This window comes from Bufo bufo, chromosome 2 (assembly GCF_905171765.1).
Source record: "Bufo bufo chromosome 2, aBufBuf1.1, whole genome shotgun sequence".
Taxonomy (NCBI): domain Eukaryota; kingdom Metazoa; phylum Chordata; class Amphibia; order Anura; family Bufonidae; genus Bufo; species Bufo bufo.
In genome coordinates this window covers 454,394,118-454,411,745 of record NC_053390.1, presented here as the reverse complement: position 1 = coordinate 454,411,745, position 17,628 = coordinate 454,394,118, and the positions used below count along the sequence as shown (strand labels likewise).

The 17,628-nt window shown below is 46.1% G+C and overlaps 1 protein-coding gene across 1 annotated transcript in view; it reads right to left on the bottom strand.

Annotated features, from left to right (window-relative positions):
• The window catches only part of PCSK4 (proprotein convertase subtilisin/kexin type 4), a 68,226-nt gene that overhangs the window by 29,256 nt on the left and 21,342 nt on the right, over window positions 1-17,628 (bottom strand). The window contains exons 3-8 of the mRNA XM_040419807.1: window positions 16,911-17,064; window positions 11,839-11,943; window positions 4,115-4,210; window positions 2,943-3,071; window positions 2,756-2,832; window positions 17-105 (exon numbers count right to left, since the gene is read on the bottom strand). Of these exons, the coding sequence (XP_040275741.1) occupies window positions 17-105; window positions 2,756-2,832; window positions 2,943-3,071; window positions 4,115-4,210; window positions 11,839-11,943; window positions 16,911-17,064 (650 nt within the window). The remainder of the gene's footprint in view (window positions 1-16; window positions 106-2,755; window positions 2,833-2,942; window positions 3,072-4,114; window positions 4,211-11,838; window positions 11,944-16,910; window positions 17,065-17,628) is intronic.

The window sequence follows — 17,628 nt, the reverse complement described above, 5'->3', positions numbered from 1 at the left end:
GTCTCATATACATTACCTCCTATCCTTGCATTGTGTGCTATGCCAACACCGCAGATGTCATTATTCGCAACCGCAGCCACTTCGCCAGCACAGCGCGTTCCATGACTGGAACCAGAGTAAAAATCACAAACAAACCCGTCGCAAAGAATTGATAATGCAAACATGAAATACAACTTCCTTGCAGCTCTCCCCAGTGATGATCACCTATTACTCACTTGGAAAATGAGTTGTCCAGAAGAGAAAACTCGTTGGGGCAGATTTATTCATCAGTTTACACAAGAAAACTAGTGTAAAATAAAAAGGTCACAGATGATGGAACTCACCATTTTTGTGACTTTTCTTGGCACTTGTCAGTTTTAAAAAAACGCTGAGATAAGTGGGTTTAGTTTACCAGGAGGGGGCATGGTCTTAAACTATTTAATATTCTCCTCCCTCAGTTCTGTCTACCTACGCGTGCTCTTGATTCTGCCAATGATCTAAGATTAACAACTTCCATAATTCGGATCTCTCATTCCTGTCTTCAAGACTTCTCTCGAGCTGCACCTACTCTCTGGAATGCACTACTCTGGGAAATCAGGTTAATTCCCAACTTCCATAGCTTTGAACATGCCTTAAAAACACATCTTTTCAGGCAGGCTGATCATGGATTAGTTTATAATTCTGTGATGTACCCTTTGAATTGTAAAGCGCTGCAGAATATGTTGGTGCTATATAAAGATTATTAGTAATATTAAAGTCACTCAACCTTTCTAGACAGATAATCTGCCTAGCCTGCACTGATAACTTCCTGCAGATTTCCCTTTCAGCAGCTTTGAAAAGCTGGGTAGCATGTGGAGGTATGCTGGAGATCAAACTACATATATAGTATATAATCATGGTTGTTCTGATATTATATTTATGGACGTAGGGGTCATTTATCAAACTGGTGTAAAGTAGAACTGGCTTAGCAACCAGATTCCACCTTTCATTTTCCAAAGGAGCTTTCCAAAATGAACGGTGGAATCTGATTGGTTGCTATGGGCAACTAAGCCAGTTCTGCTTTATACTAGTTTCATAAATGACCCCCATAGTGCATACAGAAAGTACCAAGTGTGGTCTCCATTACATCTCTGTAGAGGTTCTTACCCAGCTTTTCCAGACTGTCTCCTTTCATATAGCTAGACCAACTTGCCATTTGGCTCCTGGAAAAGCTGGGTGACAACACTGTGTACCTACACCAGTGACAACAGATTACTATAGACAATCTTCAGTCTGCATGTTATGCTTTTCTTTCATGTTTTTCAAGGTTTATTGGTCCTTTAATAAATGGGGACCATATAGTCTTAAAGGGGATTTCCCTTACTTTTGCCCTATCCGCAGGATAGGTCATCAATATCTAATCAGTGGCGGTCTGACTCCTGACACCCACGACTATAGGCTGTGGCCTATTCCTAGGCTTGTGATGTCCTGTGTATTGGTCATATGGCCCTTGTACAGCTCAGTCCTATTCAAGTGAATGAGATTAAACAGCAATAGCAAGCACTGGCGTTAGAAAATGTACATTGCTGCTCTTGGTGTAGTATGAAAAGGTCACAAACCCTACAACCCCTTCAAACAGCCGACAGGCGGGTGTGGCAGGAATCAGACCTTCACTAGTCAGATATTTATGACCTATCCTGAGGACAGGTCATCAATATTTAATTTCTGGAAAATCCCTTTAAATAATTTTTATGTGCTTCATATTACGACATGCAAAAATATTTAGTTTCCATATATTGTATGTGCAGAACATGTGGTACAGATTTGTTCTCACAGGCTATGTTCAAACCTGCACTGTGGCTTTCATTCCAAACAGAAGCCACAATGCTATGCTGGACCGCTTGATGTACCCAATCCACTTACAATGGGGCGCATCAGAATGTCCTACGTTTTGATGGCAAGATGGAGCCTCTAGCACAAGTGTGAAGTGAGCCTTAGTGGTCATAAAGTTTCTAAGTGGAAGCCAGATGTATCCATACCATTTATACAAATGGAGGTTAAAGAGACACTCCAGTTAAAAATTGTATTCTTCTACGAGATACCCATTATGACAATATATTTAGCGATGTCGGTATTAACTTTGTTTCGTATTTTTTTCTGGCTGAAAATTTCTGCATTCGGTTTCTTCTGTTGGGTCAGGTGATATCACAGGGACCAGCTCCTAGTCTCTCTGTTGTAAGAAGATGGTCACAATCTCCCAAAGTGACCCACTTTAATCTGCCTACTGGATATCTTTTGATGGACAGCACTCTTCACACTGGGCGGCATGAAGCAGTGTCATGATGCCAGGGGATGGGGGGGGGGGGGCTTCCATAATGGTGAGGTACAGAGGAAGATGGTCTCAAGATGTTTCTCCACCAGGAGAATCATCAAAACGTGGTACTGGTGTAAGTAATGCTTGAATCAGTACATGAATCTAATCAAGTCATGCATAAAGAAAAAAATGCCAGAACGCTTCTATCAGAAAGTCTAAACTGGCAAGTAACTTAATATTTCATATAATGTATTAAATAAAAGGCAATATATTTGAAAGGGAAAAACTAAATGTAAACGTGAACTCGAATAGTCACTATGAGTGACAAGGCCTCTTTTTTGGACATGAGTTATGATGATGTATGTTGTTCATTATTTCGTCTACCATCAGACTCTCCTCAGATGACAACATATTGGTCTTAAAGAAAATGAGAGACTACATGCTGTAACATACCCCATAAAGGTCTGCTATACAGCTGCTTACCGATTTTCATCAGATGGATTATATCGGGGCTGTGGATCAGGGTCATCATTATTAAAATCATAGCTTGCCAAAGGGTCCTGAAGATAGTAACAAAAACAGGTTACAAGTGCAGTTTTAAAGTGTCGGTGAACCAGGATATTCTTAAAAGGAATGTTTAGTCTCAGAAATGTATGAAAACATGTCTTACATAATTCTCTTCCAGGTCAGGATGATCTTTTTCAATGCCGTCATCCAGGACAGTCACCACCACTCCGTGTCCAGTGAAGCCATGACCCCATGCAGACAGTACATTCAGGTCTGGGCTAACATCATTGTTCTGGAGGGCAGTCCAAAGAAGAGGATAGCATTTCTAAATATGTACAGCTTCTAATAATGTAGGACTACCTGCATCTACTGGACCACAGGTTCTCAGCACTTCTTATATTGGTTTGATATGTGGGGCAGATTTGACATCAATTATTGGAGGAAGAGTCGGAAGCTCCTCACACACAGTGTGACGGCCAAGCACGTGACCAACAAACGTATAGTGTGTATGGCCAGCTTTAGGAGTAAAAATTTAATGTCACTATTGTGTCATATTTGCACCATAATTTACGACTTTTTGAGTCTCTCGCCATTTTTGTGGCGAGAAACGTGGGATGGGCTTAGCAGGAGCGGCGTGGCCTCCCACAGCCCGAGAGATTTACTTCCATTTCCGCCACAAACTGCAGTAAGCAATAGTTCAGTGCAGATTTTAAAGAGTAAAAGGCACCTAAACTTCAGGCGCCTATTTAACCTAGAAAAAATAAACTAAAGAATAAAAGTACATTACAGAAATCCTTTCCATCCCATTTACAGTAGGTGTGCGTGTGGCGTTTTAGGTAAGTTTACATGGTCTATGTGTTAGGACTAGTAAATATGCCCTTATGAGTCTAGCTTTATTCAATGTTCCTATAAACCAGGGATCAGCATCCTCCAGCACCTGTTCTGAAACTACAACTCCCAGAGTCCTCCTTTCACTTCCAAGGGAGTTACTAAAACAGCTGAGCAAATTCGCATGCTGGGAGTTGTAGTGTCACAGTAGCTGGAGTGCTGAAGGTTGCTGATCCCTGCTATAAACTAACAGCAAACATATGGCTGCAGAAAAATATCCCCCCAAAAATAGCTACAACAAACACACCTAAATGCTGTGCATAGATCTACCTCTGTATTTATCCTGCATTATCCTTGCCAGAAGTACAATTATCAAGTGAGAACGGTGAAGGAAGATGCCCAAAGGAAGCTAAAAGGACAAGTCAGAGGTAAGGTACAGGATAGTGGAATACAGTAGAAAGGCATGAAAAGTAAGAATATGACTGCACCTAGAAGGGATGTACTCACCATATACCACTGCTTACGGAAAAAGGGGTCTGTGGGCACCATGCTGATCTGTCTTTTAGTCCTCTTCTTTACAGTCTGCTGCTCAAACCAACGTACCTGGCGATTACAGGAAAACATGTTAAATTGCAGCTTAATGGGTCATGACTGGAACTTAAGCACCAACCAAGCTAAAATGTAAGAACTTATTTGTGTTCTTGTTAAAGAGCATCTGTCAGCTGGATCAACCCTACACCGCCTGGTGGTGTTGACCATGCCGATTCAAATGACCCATAAATAAGATATTGATTGAATCAGCAGGATCAACTCAACTAGGCAGTAGGCTTCGTTTAATAGGGTTGATCCCTGCTGACAGATTGGTCTTTAATATCAGATCAGTGATGGCCAGAACTCGACGACCAGCTGTATGAAGAGAACGCAGCGCTCAGGTGAATAGGACAGAGCCATCCCACTGAGGAGAATGGGACGGAGGATCTGTAATTACACTGCTCACCGCTACAATGTCCATGGTGAGAGGTAAACAGTGAGAACACAGCGCTCAGGTGAACAGGACAGAGCCGTCCCACTGAGGAAAATGGGACGGAGGATCAGTAATTACACTGCTCACCACTACAATGTCCATGGTGAGAGGTAAACAGTGAGAACACAGCGCTCAGGTGAACAGGACAGAGCCGTCCCACTGAGGAAAATGGGACGGAGGATCTGTAATTACACTGCTCACCACTACAATGTCCATGGTGAGAGGTAAACAGTGAGAACACAGCGCTCAGGTGAACAGGACAGAGCCGTCCCACTGAGGAGAATGGGACGGAGGATCTGTAATTACACTGCTCACCACTACAATGTCCATGGTGAGAGGTAAACCGTGAGAACACAGCGCTCAGGTGAACAGGACAGAGCCGTCCCACTGAGGAGAATGGGACGGAGGATCTGTAATTACACTGCTCACCGCTACAATGTCCATGGTGAGAGGTAAACAGTGAGAACACAGCGCTCAGGTGAACAGGACAGAGCCGTCCCACTGAGGAAAATGGGACGGAGGATCTGTAATTACACTGCTCAGCACTACAATGTCCATAGTGAGAGGTAAACCGTGAGAACGCAGCGCTCAGGTGAATAGGACAGAGCCGTCCCACTGAGGAGAATGGGACGGAGGATCTGTAATTACACTGCTCAGCACTACAACAGGGATCTCAAGTCTCCCTGAAGTTCAGGGAGTCTCCCGCTATTAGATAGCGGCTCCCTGACACCCGCATGTGAAACAATATCTCCCAATATCTCCCGGAAAGGTTTACTGATAGCAGAGCAGAGAGATAAGAGAAGTGACAGATGACAGAGTTTAGATTACAGGTTGAATTAACCCTTTAGGGTCAAATTGGCTTCTCAAGGAGATGTATATGTTAAAGGCATCTTCTTCTGTCTCATTCAGTAGCTATATAACTATTGAGAGAGATGTATTTTTACACATTTACACATTTAACCCTCCATTTTAATTATATTATTTACCCCAGTGTTAAATCCAACCCGGATGCTTGTTTTTTTTCTACAGTGGGGTAGATAATTACACACAGGGTTCACTTGCTTCTTGTCAGCTCAGCGAATGAACCGAAGATTCGATTCATGAATCGGTTCATTTGAATGAACTGATTCAAATGAACCGATTAATGTGAAAGATCCGAACTTCCCATCTCTAGTTTACTCGCAGTAAACCTTTCCGCCAACCTGTAGCAGTGTCCCCTTCTTGGCGCGTGCACACAGTGCAAGAAGAAGCCGATGCCAGCAGTCCGCAACGGCGCATCAGGCTGAGCCTGTGCGCACGCGCGGGATCTCAAAGCGGGAGGAGGGGGAGGGAGGGAGAGGCGGCGCTGGGCATGAACGGTGATGCGTGCGGCTGGGCACCATGCATCCACAGACCTCCCCTGCTTGGGCACCTTAATTCAATGATTGACAGGTTAGTAAAACCTGTTTTTCCACAGAATAAAGCCACAAATAGCTTTTATAAGGCCACCTTAGAAATCAGAATGCTACTCTGGACATGAGCAGATGTTTCGCTCACAGGGCTTATAGGTGGTGACAGAATCCCTTTAATCATATACATAAATATGATAATTTGGGGCAGGGTAATGAGCGCCCAGTCCTCCACACCATAGAGCAAAGTGTGCAGATACTGCATATGTCTGGAAAATGTAATAAAAAGTCAGTGAAAGAAAACCTCCCTGAAATGAGAAGTGCACCTCCCAGACATCCCAACCTTTGCAGGTTGGGATGTCTGCTACAATGTCCATGGTGAGAGGTAAACAGTGAGAACACAGCGCTCAGGTGAATAGGACAGAGCCGTCCCACTGAGGAGAATGGGACGGAGGATCAGTAATTACACTGCTCACCACTACAATGTCCATGGTGAGAGGTAAACCGTGAGAACACAGCGCTCAGGTGAACAGGACAGAGCCGTCCCACTGAGGTGAATGGGACGGAGGATCTGTAATTACACTGCTCAGCACTACAATGTCCATGGTGAGAGGTAAACCGTGAGAACACAGCGCTCAGGTGAACAGGACAGAGCCGTCCCACTGAGGAGAATGGGACGGAGGATCTGTAATCACACTGCTCAGCACTACAATGTCCATGGTGAGAGGTAAACCGTGAGAACACAGCGCTCAGGTGAACAGGACAGAGCCGTCCCACTGAGGAGAATGGGACGGAGGATCTGTAATCACACTGCTCAGCACTACAATGTCCATGGTGAGAGGTAAACCGTGAGAACACAGCGCTCAGGTGAACAGGACAGAGCCGTCCCACTGAGGAGAATGGGACGGAGGATCTGAAATTACACTGCTCACCACTACAATGTCCATGGTGAGAGGTAAACAGTGAGAACACAGCGCTCAGGTGAACAGGACAGAGCCGTCCCACTGAGGAAAATGGGACGGAGGATCAGTAATTACACTGCTCACCACTACAATGTCCATGGTGAGAGGTAAACAGTGAGAACACAGCGCTCAGGTGAACAGGACAGAGCCGTCCCACTGAGGAGAATGGGACGGAGGATCTGTAATTACACTGCTCACCACTACAATGTCCATGGTGAGAGGTAAACAGTGAGAACACAGCGCTCATACATGTGCTGCATTTTCTCCATATAGCTGATCGGCGGGGGTACCGGGAGTTGGACTCTCACCAATCTGATATTGATGACCTATCCGGAGGATAGCAGAATAAAGAAGTTGCAGAGCAGCACAAATGGACTTCTGTGGTCCTAAGAACAGTGGAAAATAGCAAACAGGGATCACAGCAGCATGTCCGGTGTGTCTGTTTATTGGAAGCCAAGAGTGCACACACAAAAGAGTACGACGTTTCCAGGGGCGGATTAAGTGCATGATAGGCCCGGGGCAGTCTACCCAACTTGGGCCCCTCCCTCCATTTTAGTTTTTTTGTATGAAGAGGCCGCGGTGCTTCATGAGCGCCACAGTCTCTTCCTAGGTCATATGACATCTTCAGACTAAATAAAAATACGCTAAATTGGGTCCTAAACTGAAAAATTTGGTCGCCAAATTTAAAATACATATTATTATAATAAAAAAGACATGGAGGAGAATACAGCACCACATACCTCTTACATCCAGTGACATCTCCTGTCATGTAGACCTTCTCTTTCCTCTTCCTCTCCATGTGACCCAGACCACCATGGCAAATTCTTTCAGCCACATCTCGTCTCTACAGTTTGTAACACAGACATGTTAGATTTCTCAATTTTTCCATCAACCTCCCCATCCTGGTGTCATCCTGCTGCCACTCCCAATACTGTGCCCGTTTTGCTCCCCAATGTCCAAGGTACTATACTGCTGAAAAAATAGTGACCTTAATAGACATAATTCGAGTCATTTATCAAACTGGTGTAAAGTAGAACTGGATTTCCAAAAGAGCTGTCAAATATGAAAGGTGGAATCTGATTGGTTGCTGTGAGCAACTAAGCCAGTTCTGCTTTACACCAGTTTGATAAATTACCCCAAATGTTCCTATAGTGTCCACAGCAGCTATAATGTCCCCTAGAGTGCCCGAGTAATAATACCACCCTCTATTGTGCTCCAGGCAATAATCCCTGTATAATGTCCCAAAAATAATAGAATTGCCCCTACAGTGCCTCCCCAATAGCAACACCCCCATATAGTAATTTCCACCACACTTCCCCATATAGTAATCCCCCCATAGTAGTTTGCCCCCACACGGTAATTTCCCCCACACTGCCCCCACATGGTAATTTCCCCCACACTGCCCCCACATGGTAATTTCCCCCACATGGTAATTTCCACCACACTGCCCCCACATGGTAATTTCCCCCACACGGTAATTTCCCCCACACTGCCCCCATATGGTAATTTCCCACCACACTGCCCCCACATAGCAATTTCCCCCCACATTGCCCCATATAGTAATTTCCCCCCACATTGCCCCATATAGTAATTTCCCCCCACATTGCCCCATATAGTAATTTTCCCCCACATTGCCCCATATAGTAATTTTCCCCCACATTGCCCCATATAGTAATTTTCCCCCACATAGTATTCCCTCCCATAATAATTTGGCCCCACAGCTCCCACATTCTCCCCCCTCCCATGTACTCGATGTCTCTTAATATGTCCTACTGTTTGTCCCCCAAAGTAGGCACATGAAATAAAAAAATTAAAAGCTAAATATTCACCTATGTCCAGGGCCAGGCGCTTGCTCGCAGAGGAAGGTGGGATGAGGCAGTGCTGCGTCCCTGCACAGGCGCGCGATGACGTCATCGTGCACGCCTGCGCCAGGATTTCACTACCGCATAGGCCTCAGGCCTACTAGGCCTGAAGCCAATGGCGGTGATCGGCGACAGGACAGGGAGCTATGCGCTCCCGTGCCCCGCCGCAGTATGTGGGCATTCGGGTCGGTGTTGGGCCCCCCAGCGGTGCTGGGCCCGGGGCTGCCGACCCGAACGTCCCTATTGTAATCCGCCACTGGACAATAGGGACGTTCTATAAATGAGCCAACATATATACACCAAGGTGACCACTCCTATAACTTGTCAGAGCCAATCTGCTGGAGGTTCAATCAAATCAGAGCATGTGTAACATTAAAAGCGGCCTGAACTCCAATCAGGCTATCTGTGAGTAATAATAAAATCATATATACCTGATTCCACATTGAAAAAAACCCGATTCCGTCCACCATACTTACACATTAAGTTGGCGTCTCAATAAGCTTCTTGCGCATGTCTGTGACGTCATCATGTCGTAATGTGGGCGTGCTGCCGTACGGAGTCACAGGGATGCAACCGCAGATTAATGTCTTAGGACATGGACTATCCTTCTGCCCTACGGCGGACACTGATTGGTTCGAGATGGAACTTGATTTTCAGCGTTTTTTTAGGAGTCTTAGATTAAAAGCTTTTGATAGTAATGTTAGCGACAGGGGGTGCACCCAGTAATGATGTTGGTGAACTAGCCTTAAAAAAATTATGAGCTGAGTAATAAGAGCAATTTCATGCCTCCACATAGCAATCATATGTCCAGATAATCACTAAACAGATCAGAACGTTGCAACAACGTAATAGACGGTCATATTATAAACCTAATATGTCACATAAGGAGAGGGAAGCTCTTAAGACATTGACACAAAACAGAGATCAAACCAGCCGACAAGGGGGGAGCTGTGGTGATCATGGACACGGACAGTTATACTAGGGAGATACCTAGGCAGGTATATGAGGTACTGAAACAGGATCCCAAATGGGATATCGCCAGGGTGGTGACGGGTATCGTTGACACCGCCCAGGCACAGGGTATCATTGATTCAGACTTGTGTCAGTTTCTTAAGGTACCATACCCCATTGATCTATGTTCTTCCTAAGATACACAAGCGGTTGATTGACCCCCCCGGGCAGAACTTTAGCATTTTCCCACAGTTGCAACATCCAAGACATGGAAAATTTCCAGTCTTTCTGGGCTTCCGATACGTCTGGCCCCCTTTGCTAACATCACCTATGTCGGTCTTAATAAGTTTGGCATGTAGGTTGGTCCCCCGTTTATATGCCAACAATGGTGGATGATCAAATTCCTCTACTGTGGAGAGGCCTCTATGTAGAATATACCACTCTTCGCAAAATCTGTGCTATATCGGCACTATGATTGGCTCTGACAAGTTATAGGAGCGGTCACCTTGGTGTATATATATGATGGCTCATTTATAGTAATTGTATACTTGATAAAGGCTACTGCATGGCCGAAACGTCGTACTCTTGTGTGTGCACTCTTGGCTTCCAATAAACAGACACACCGGACATGCTGCTGTGATCCCTGTTTGCTATCCTGAGGATAGGTCATCAATACAGGATAAGCGGACTACCCCTTTAAGAGTACGGCTACAAGGTGCAGAATGTCCGCTATGGATTTCACTGCATTTCCAGAGAAAAATCCACATTAAATCCATGGCAAAACTCATGTATTACACACAAATTTGTCACAGCTTCTCTCCTGTCCATTGTATGTGGCACAGTAGTTACATTTTTGGGATCTGTTTGGGTCCTGGACTAAAGACACTACAATGTTGCGTAGTAGGAACATATTAAAACGGGGGGGGGGGGGGGGGGAGGGGAGGGGGTCATCATGAAAATGCAGTGCAATCTGTCATAGAGCAAGAGGAGATGAGCAGATTCATATATAGTTTTGTAGGAAAAGAGAGTATAATTTGTATATTTTTTCTTCTTTTAGTTCTCTTCTCTTTTTATTTTTAGTCATGTGGGCGGTCCTGCTCACTGATTGACATGTAGAGTTAGCCATCAGTCACCACCCACAGGACTCCTAAATATAAAAAGAGCAGAGAGTTATAGTTATACGGAATCTTTTCCTACAAAACTATATAGGAATCTTCTCAGCTCTTCCTGCAGATTACAGGGTGACGGGTTCCCTTTAGGACAGGGATATTCTTAAAGGGATTCTGTCACCTCGTTTTAGCTTATAGAGCTGCGGACATGCACGGCTAGATCGCCGCTAGCATGTCCGCAATATACCTGTCCCATAGGGCTGTGTGCTTTTATTGTGTTTAACAAATGATTTTATAGATATGTAAAGGAGCCCAAGGGGCTGTACTAACCTTCTTGGGGCCCAGCCACGCCTGCGTCCTCCGGATCTCCTCCTAGCTCACAGTTAGATTGCCGTAATCTCGCGCATGCGCAGTTCCTTCCCTGAGGCTGATGCCAGCACAGGGAAGGAACACTATACCGTCACTGCGCATCGCGAGATTACGGCAATCTAACTGTGAGCTAGGAGGAGATCCGGAGGACGCAGGCGGTGCTGGGCTCCTTCACAGGGGGCGTGGCTGGGCCCCAAAAAGGTTAGTACAGCCCCTGGGCACCTTACCAGGCTCCTTTACATATCTATAAAATATTTTTTTAAACACAATAAAAGCACACAGCCCTATGGGACAGGTATATTGCGGACATGCTAGCGGCGATCTAGCCATGCATGTCCGCAGCTCTATAGGGTAAAACGAGGTGACAGAATCCCTTTAAAGTGCCAATGAACTTTCAAAAAAAACTTGATACATCATAGCAACATATGAAAGGTTTCGATCTGTGGGTGTATCAGACCCCATCAATCACTAGAACGAGAAAAAAGGAATGGTTACGTAGCACACTCTCTCTAGCAAGAACGTCTGAAGGTGGACAGTTCACGGTGTCAGACACCGAAGTAAATTACCTGAGGTTCCTTTTTAAGCCGGACTTGTCTACCCCATTGAGGACTTAGCGATTTTCTTTGCACTCCTCGATGTTGCAAATGATAGAAATGACTGCCACGTATAACCTGTATGAAAGAGACAGCAACAAGAGAACGTATCTAATGTCTACTGAACAACCACAATCCATATTAAGCCACACATGGTGCTCTTTGCACCATACATCTGCAAAAAAGTACAGTGAAACGTACGTAAATGGGGTTTACAGAACTCTTAGGCCTCTTGCACACGAACACCCACCGTGGGGCAGCCGCAGCATTCACTTTAATGGGTCCGCAATCCTCCCGTTCCGCAAAAAGATAGCACATGTTCTATCTTTTTGTGGAACGGAAGTACTGGACGAAACCCCTCCACAGTGCTTCCGTAGGGTTCCGTTCCACACCATTCCGCATCTCCGGATTTGCGGACCCATTCAAGTGAATGGGTCCGCATCTGCGATGCGGAATGCCCACGGAACGGCGCCCGTGTATTGCGGATCCGCAATATCGCCACGGAATACACATGTTCATGTGAAAGAGGCCTTATTAGGATAGGTCATCAGTATCTAATCAATGAGGGTCCGACAGACAGCACCCCCGCCGATCAGCTGTTTGAGAAGGCACTGGTGCTCCGGTCAGCACCGCGCTATGGTGAATGTGCTTGGTATTGGCGGTCAGCACCATATACTTCTATGGGGCTGTGTTGCTCCAAGGCCACAATGAACGTATCATCACAGGCCTAGGAAAAGCTCATCAGTATTCAGTTTTTTGTTTTAAAAGGGGTTGTCTGGGTTCAGAGCTGAACCCGGACATATCCCTATTTTCACCCAGGCAGCCCCCCTGACTTGAGCATCGGAGCAGTGCATGCTCCGATGCTCTCCTTTGTTTATAATAACACACTGCCGGGCAGTGTGTTCGGTGATGTCGCCGGCTATGATGGGCGGGCTTTAGCGACGCCCTAGCCGTTTTACTCACGGTCTCCCTGAACAGCCAGAAGAAGAGGCTTTGCTCACCTGCAAGGGACCCGGTACGTCACCGAGTATAAGAAAACAGTCACGGCTAAGAATTTCCTATATGAAAATGGGGCTTCATAAATATGTGGCAAAGGTAGGACATGTACTCTAGTACTATTACACCAATGTCCCCAATCCCAGACAACCCCTTTAAATTATTTGGCTATAACTAACCAGTTCCTGCTCTGCTTTCAACTCAGACCTAGTCACCCCACCCAGGGGCTTATTAACCCTAGCCTGTGCCACCCAGGGTCTCATAGATCCACTAGTGCCCGCACTGCCCACAGCACCTATTACATGAGGCTGCTCATCCCACCACTGCACTGGCAGTACTGGTGAACACAGTGGCACCATCGCATATGCATCACCTCCACAGCAGTCTCGGAGTGGTGTGGTGACTGGTCCGGCAGCCCAGCCTATATGACAAATCAGCATTACCTTACCAGCGAGTACGGAGCTTTGTTATTGGATGTTTCAGACACCAGCGGTATTGCTGTGCTGCCTGTGCCGTTCACAGTGCGCCCCACGTATGAGACTTTTCTCAGAGTAAAAGTGCGGGTATGTTTACTGGCACATACATTAAATGGACTGAAAGGCCAATATTCAGGGCCTAAAGAATGTCCTTTTGCACTCCGAACACAACAGACTGCGTTACTCTACAGAGAGGCCTTCGGTATATATAAAAAAAAGGTATACGCAGTTTTGATTTTTTAACATGGGCAATAGGGATGAGCGAATCGACTTCGGATGAAACATCCGAAGTCGATTCGCATAAAACTTTGTTTCAATACTGTACGGACCAGGAGCTCCGTACAGTATTAGAATGTATTGGCTCCAATGAGCCAAAGTTATTACTTTGCGAAATCTCGCGGGACTTCCCATAATAACTTCAGAAATTGATTTATACTGTAAAAAACATTTCCCGAACTCAGTTTCGGTTCCAAGTGGTACCTTGGAACTGAACCATCCGAAGTTGATTCGCTCATCCCTACTGGGCAGCTATGGGAGATGGATGCCTCTCGTGACAAACCCTTAGGGTGGACACAACATACACACCATTAAATGGGGTTTGATATTGATGACCTATCCTGAGGATACACCACCAATATCTGATCAGTGGGGTCGGACATCAGCTATGTGAAGAGGTTGTGACTAGAGGTGAGCGAATTTCCGCTTATGAAATTCATTCACACTTCATTTGGTGGTAAAAGCAGAATTGCGTTATGGATTCCGTTACCACGGACCATAACGCAATTCTATGACTGAATACATAACGGAGTGCCTTTAGAGGTATTCCGTTAATTATTCCGTCATAATATGGGATGCGTTTTTCACGCGCGTGATAAAAAACTGAAGGTTTACAAACAACATCTCCTAGCAACCATCAGTGAAAAACGCACCGCATCCGCACTTGCTTCCGGATGCAATGCGTTTTTCACTGAAGCCCCATTCACTTCTATGGGGCCAGGGCTGCGTGAAAAACGCAGAATATAGAACATGCCGCGATTTTCACGCAACACACAAGTGATGCATGAAAAACAACGCTCATGTACATAGCCCAATAGAAATGAATAGGTCCGGATTCATTGCGGGTGCAATGCGCTCACATCATGCATTGTACCCACGCGGAAAACTCGCTCGTCTCTTCAAACAGATCATTTGTGGGGGTGATAGAAATTGGACCCTCACCAATCACATACTTATGACCTATCCTGGGGATAGGCCATCAATATTGAACTACCTAAAAAATTCTGGAGTCTCTAACCCAGACAGGTGTCCTGGACAAACTGCAGGTTTATCAACCCAAACAAAACTGTGGACACGTGAATCCTTTGTTACAAAGCTGTAATAGGGTATCCATAGACGTATGTGGTGCCATTCATGAAGCTCTGAGTAGTGATGAGTTTAGCCCCAATGCATTCTAGCTTTGTATGTTATATCCGAAGTCGCTTCATTCATAACTTCGGAATAATACTGTACGGAGATCCGTCTCCGTACAGTATTAGAATGTATTGGCTCCAATGAGCCGGTTAGGCTACTTTCACACTGCCGTTTCTGGGTCCGCTTGTGAGATCTGTTTCAGGGCTCTCACAATCGGTCCCAAAACGGATCAGTTTAGCCCCAATGCATTCTGAATGGATAAGGATCCGTTCAGAATGCATCAGTTTGCCTCTGTTCAGCCTCCATTCCGCTCTGGAGGCGGACACCAAAACGCTGCTTGCATCGTTTTGATGTCCGCCTGACGATGCACAGCAAAACGGATCCGTCCTGACTTACAATGTAAGTCAATGGGGACAGATCAGTTTTCACTGACACAACATGGTGCAATTGAAAAACTGATCCGTCTCCCATTGACTTTCAATGTAAGTCAAAACGGATCCGTTTGCATTATCATGAACGTTATCATGGTAATGCAAACGGATCCGTTCTGAATGGATCTAAGCGTTTGCATTATAGGTGCGGATCCGTCTGTGCAGACACCAGACGGATCCGCACCTAACGCAGGTGTGAAAGTAGCCTGTTATTCACGAAGTCGCGCGTGAATAACTTCAGTAGTTGATTTAGGCCCCTTTCACACGGGCGAGTTTTCCGCATGGGTGCAATGCATGAAGTGAACGCATGGCACCCGCACTGAACCCTGACCCATTTATTTCAATGGGTCTTTGTACAGGAGTGTTGTTTTTTCCACACATCAGTTCTGCACTGCATGAAAATCGCGGCATGTTCTATATTCTGCGTTTTTCACGCAGCCCTGGCCCCATAGAAGTGAATGGGTCTTCAGTGAAAAACACATTGCATCCGGAAGCAAGTGCGGGTGCGATGCGTTTTTCACTGATGGTTGCTAAGAGTTGTTTGTAAACCTTCAGTTTTTTATCACGCACATGAAAAACGCATTGCACCCACGCGGAAAAAACTGAAAGCAATCGCAGACAAAACTAACTGAACTTGCTTGAAAAGTGGTGCGAGTCTCACTGAACGCATCCGGACCTAATCCGTCACGCTCGTGTGAAAGAACCCTTAGAAAGTGGAAAAATCACTTTAAAAATTGAAACCGAACTTGGCTTCGGTTCCGAAGAACCAGTCAGAAATTAAGCGGAGTTCGGTTTTCCACTTTAAAAATCAGCTACTGAAGTTATTCAAAGAAGTCACGCACGAATAACTGACTTTGGCTCATGGGAGCCCATACAGTCTAATATTGTACGGAGTATTAATCCGAAGCTATACATGCTCAGCTCTAGGCTTCAGTTTCTGGGGTGCTCGGACATTGGTGCCATTTGGTTATCAGGGATATAGTGGACGGTCACTAGCTAGAAGTGTCATGACGCTAAGGCTACGTTCACATCTCCGCTAAGTTTACCGTGTCTGGCGTAGTCAAATACTGCCAGGTCCCCTTTGACTAGAATGTGACCGGACTGCCTTCTGCCGGACATACACTGCTGCATACAGCGGGAAGCAAGCAATCGTGCCAGATCCCATTAGAGTCAATGACGATCTGGCGGTGTGCGGCGTTGCCTGGCTATGCTGCATACGGTAACTCCGGTAGTCTGTTCCTCTGCCAAATTATTTTAACGGAGATATAAACCTAGTAGATCACATTACAGCAGCCATTGACCCATGAGCAGGATAGGTGATAAATGTATGATCCCGAGAATGGGGTTTCTGTGCCCCTCTACGAATGGACTGAGGACCCCTGTTCTCATGACTGTTAGGGTCCCAGTGGTCGAACCCCTAACAATCATATACTATAGTGTGCCAACTTCAAACCATCTTGATGCCATCAGACTGGGCTATTCACACATTCCCACTACTTGGGCCACCAGGTTCACAAGTGGAGTTATGGGGAATTGAAAATCTTGCCCATAGAAATCAATTACATCCCAGCTGCCATTTTTCCATGAAAGCTACTTCATGGGCGGCCACAGGCAGCTGCCTCGTCTCTTGCCCTCTACGTATCCCCCCTGTGAACCAGCACAAGCTACACACTCCTCCGCCGACATCCGATATATCACGACCTGGAAACGGCCGCTTTCCTGCTCGGATCACCTGCCCCATATTGACGAAGCCAAACTTCCTGGCTATCCTCTCCGCCTCCTCGGGACCTGCCGGCACCTCCACGGCCCAGCTATTCGTGTACACCCGCAGTGCCAGCACACAGGGCAGCCAGAAGCAGAGGGCCAGTGCGGCGCCCCCTCCGGTACTGAGCATGTTTTACCGGAACACGGTTATCTAACGACAGCAAGGAGCCGTCTGCTGCGAGGTCAAGCGGTGCTCAAGGGCTTCTGGGTATTCCCAGACACCTCGCTAGTACAGGTTCTATACTGCAATGGCCGGCTCCTCCTCCTAGCCCGATATATGGTTTATAATCCACAGTCTGCTAGAATAGAGTGGGCAGAAGGAGGTCCTCCCTCTGGTCAGTAAATGGAGGGGGCAGAAGAAGGTCTGCCCTCTGGTCAGTAAATGGAGGGGGCAGAAGAAGGTCTGCCCTCTGGTCAGTAAATGGAGGGGGCAGAAGAAGGTCTGCCCTCTGGTCAGTAAATGGAGGGGGTAGAAGAAGGTCCTCCCTCTGGTCAGTAAATGGAGGGGGCAGAAGGATGTCCTCCTTCTGGAGTCAGTAAATGGAGGGGGCAGAGGAAGGTCCTCCCTCTGGTCAGTAAATGGAGGGGGCAGAAGGATGTCCTCCCTCTGGAGTCAGTAAATGGAGGGGGCAGAAGGAAGTCCTCCCTCTGGAGTCAGTAAATAGAGGGGGCAGAAGGAAATCCTT